Source organism: Silene latifolia, chromosome 2 (genome assembly GCF_048544455.1).
Source record: "Silene latifolia isolate original U9 population chromosome 2, ASM4854445v1, whole genome shotgun sequence".
In the NCBI taxonomy this organism is placed as follows: domain Eukaryota; kingdom Viridiplantae; phylum Streptophyta; class Magnoliopsida; order Caryophyllales; family Caryophyllaceae; genus Silene; species Silene latifolia.
Window position 1 is genome coordinate 142,504,878 of NC_133527.1, and position 3,730 is coordinate 142,508,607.

At 36.1% G+C, this 3,730-nt stretch overlaps 1 protein-coding gene across 1 annotated transcript; it reads left to right on the plus strand.

The window, feature by feature from the left end:
- The first annotated feature begins 1,067 nt into the window (after window positions 1-1,067).
- Window positions 1,068-1,586, plus strand: LOC141641398 (folate synthesis bifunctional protein, mitochondrial-like). The gene has a single exon (XM_074450060.1). It carries the CDS (start codon window positions 1,068-1,070, stop codon window positions 1,584-1,586), a length of 519 nt encoding a protein of 172 aa, XP_074306161.1.
- The last annotated feature ends 2,144 nt before the right edge of the window (window positions 1,587-3,730 follow it).

Here is a 3,730-nt window from a genome sequence, read left to right on the forward strand (position 1 = left end):
TGTTAGTTCACAAAAGTAATTCGGGGCTCATTCGAGGCTTCATCCAACGGCCCTCTAGCCAAAGCCAACGGCTCCATTTTGCTCATATAAGGCAACAATCTTCGTTCCTTGCCTTCCTCATATTATTTTTTAGCTGTTGTAATTATTTTGCTCTTTACGTTGTATATTTAGCCTCTATATTCCTTGTGCATTATTGTATAAGTTTTGTTTAGAAAAGTAAAAACCCATATCAGTTTAGTTAAGCTCCTATAAGTTTAGTTAAACTTCTATATATAAGGTTAGTTTAGCTTCTATACGTTTAATTCAGTTAGGCCATGTTTTTTTTAGAATTAAAGTGAATTTCTATAAGTTCAGTTCAGCTCTTATAATTTTAGTTGAAAACAGTTAATGAGCTCCTATAAGTTCAATTCTGAAAATTAAGCTTCTATAAGTTTAGTTCGGTTCAGAAAGTTAAGCTCAATTCATACCCATTTTTCTATAAGTTAAGCTTATATAAGTTTAGTTCAGCTCCTATAAGTTCAGTTAAGAAAAGTTAAGCTCTCTTAGATATTCAGTTTAGCTTTTATATGTTCACTTTAGAAAAGATAAGCTCATATAACTTCAGTTCAGCAAAATTAAGTCCAAAAGAACAAGACCTCGAATATTATTACATCATAATCATAAGATATTACAAATTGGCCCGGGCATCGCCCGGGCATTAAATCTAGTATATATATAAAAGAAGCTTTTCTCAAAGCACGTGGTAGTTTCCAATTTTTTCGAAACACTTCAAATAATAAATTATAAATATAATCTAAAAAGATAACATAATTTGTAAAAATTAATCTAAAAAGACTTTTTGATAAATTCTATCTATTAAGATGATAAAGTTACATTAATTACAAACACTAGCACGCCTATATATAAATTATCATTATCGTATATAAGAGGGTATTTATACTCTTTTTGTCGAAGAAGAAGGAAAATTTTTATCGGTCGACACTTTCTATTCAAAAGTTGCTTCCGAAGCAATCAAGAAGGGAGCACAAATAGTCAATGATGTCTCTGGAGGACAATTAGATCCGGAAATGTTCAATGTTATTGCGGACCTTAAAGTGCCTTATATAATGATGCACATGAGAGGAAACCCGACTACTATGCAAAATCTCGAAAATTTAATCTACAAGGATGTATGCAAGCAAGTGGGATCAGAGTTGAGCTCGAGGGTCAAGGATGCGGAATCATCAGGTATACTTGCATGGAGGATAATTTATGATCCTGGCGTTGGATTTTCACAGAATACCAAGCAAAATTTACAGACTCTAATGGGCTTGAAAAGAATACGGAAAGAGATAGGGAAGACGAGTTTGGGTTTGGCTAACGGCCCTCTTCTTATCGGACCCTCGAGAGAGAGGTTTTTAGCAGAAATTTGTGATCGGCCTGTGGCAACAGAACGAGATCGTGCAACAGTGGCTGCTATAACTGCCGGAGTTTTGGGTGGTGAAAATATTGTTAGAGTGCATAATGTAAGGGATTGCAGAGATGCTGTTAGGCTATGTGATGCTAAAGGTTGGGGGGAAGGGGGGCAGGTTCCGGCGGTTGGTTGACACTATCTGTAACACCCGCGAATTTCCCATTTTGACATTTAAAAATTTATTAAACCGTTTGATTACTTTATTTTATATTTTTGGATTATTCGATTTAATTAATTTATGTCAAACACGATTTTTATAAAAGTAATATATGAAAAGGTCATTTTTATAAAAATACGTATTATTAAATTATATTCTTGAGGTATAATTTATACGAGAATAAATGTATACATATTTTTGGTCAGATAATAATAAAGACAGTAATGATAATAATTCCCGTCTCAACATCCGTCTAGCTATAGACCGTCACATTTCACTTTGTACATGCTTTAATCCGGACCAACCAGAAATCGACAACACGCTCACCTACCCTCTTACACTCTACTTTTACATATTACTCCCTCTCATTCACAATAAACCTCCCATTTCATTTTGGCACAAAAATTAAGGAAACACACTACCCCACCATATAATTAAATTTGGACCACACAAATACACTACCCCACCATACAATTAAATTTGGACCACACAAACACTTACCAAAAAAGGAAATAGGGAGGTTATTGTGAATAACCGAAAAAGGAAATAGGGAGGTTTATTGTGAATGAGAAGGAGTATTATATATTATTATATGTATTATTGTATATTATTACTATTATTATTAATATTATTATTATTATTATTATTATTATTATTATTATTATTATTATTATTATTATATATTAATGGTATTATTGTTGTTATGTGTTAGACGCGTCCCCACACCCCCTCTTTTATTTCCTTTCTTCTTCTTTTTCCTGCGAGAAACCAGATACAGCAGCAACAACAAACACAACATACAACTCCACCATTTTTTTCGACCTTCCAACCCAGATTTCATCTCCGTTTCTCAACCAAATTCCATTATTTATAACCATTAGCTTCCTCTCTCCTTCCTCATTCTTTTAAGGTAAGAAAGTTGCGATCTTGTACGACTTTCGTTTTTGACCCATCTTATAAAGTTTCGGTTTTGCCTCAATCTCTTTCGTTTTCTTGCTCCATGACGAAGGTTTCGAAGACCCTGTGGTAGATTGAAGCTTTTGGGACCATTTATTCGAAGAATAAGGAGCGGCTAAGGTAACGGTGATAGGTTACTCGACAAGGAGTCGATATTTCGCCCCATAAACTCGTTTTTGAATCTTTTGCGTGTTAAAGTTGTGTTCTTTATACTTACTTTCATTTGTGCGATTTTACATGGGAGTTTCGTTTTGCTATGCTCGATTTTCCACCTCGCTTACACCAAGAAACCCGCCTTTAAGTTGTCTTGAAATGCGGATTTATACCGGGTCGTGTATAACTGGTGGGGACTGATTATGGTGAGATAAGAACGGTTTTCATAGGGGTCGTATGAGCTGTGGTTGGCTCGGCTTTGGACAGAAATTCTAAGGTTTCTTTACACGGTTCATATGGCTGCTTATGGCTGCTTGTTTGGGTCTGAGTTGAGCCGTGAGGACGAGTGTATTGTTCGGTTGTGAGTAGTCCTTTTTGTGTAGGTTTGGAAACGAATATATGTCGAGAGTCGGAGACGGGTTGTATACATTGCTAGGACTATTTGGGGATGGTGGAAGGCGGTATAAATGGCCTGTCTAGTCAGCCATAATAGGTGTTGGTGGGGATGGTTGCTGGCTGCTTGGCAGCCGTGGGGGAGGGAGGGTTGAACGAGCGGGTATTGGGTTGGACACGGGGTACCCATACCCCTGTTTTTCCCCTTTCTTCTTTTCCTTTGTTTATGATTGAGTGGTCAATTAGGTGGAGTACTGGCTGGTTGTTTGGTGATGGGTGTATGGCTGTTCAACGGCCACTAGGGTCGTGGGTCGAGTTGGTTTTGGCGCAAGTTCGGTTTATTTAAATTATTTAATTTCCGTCTTGCATTTATATAACGTAATTCGTTAAATATCGCCCTCTCATATATTTAATTTATTGGGCTCATTTGACCTTGTTGTTGGGCTTGTTATACTTTACTAAGTTGGACTTGTTGTATTTTAATTATTGGACTTCACATGACAATTTATTTAGGTCTTACATGATCAAATGGTTGGGTTTCACATGATTTAATTGTTGGATTTTACATGAGTATTAAGTTGGGTCTAACATATCTTGTTTGTTGGGCTTAATGAGAT

Excerpts from the sequence above, each read along its gene's own strand:
- LOC141641398 (XM_074450060.1), top strand. The coding sequence starts at position 1,068 with ATGTTCAATGTTATTGCGGACCTTAAAGTGCCTTATATAATGATGCAC.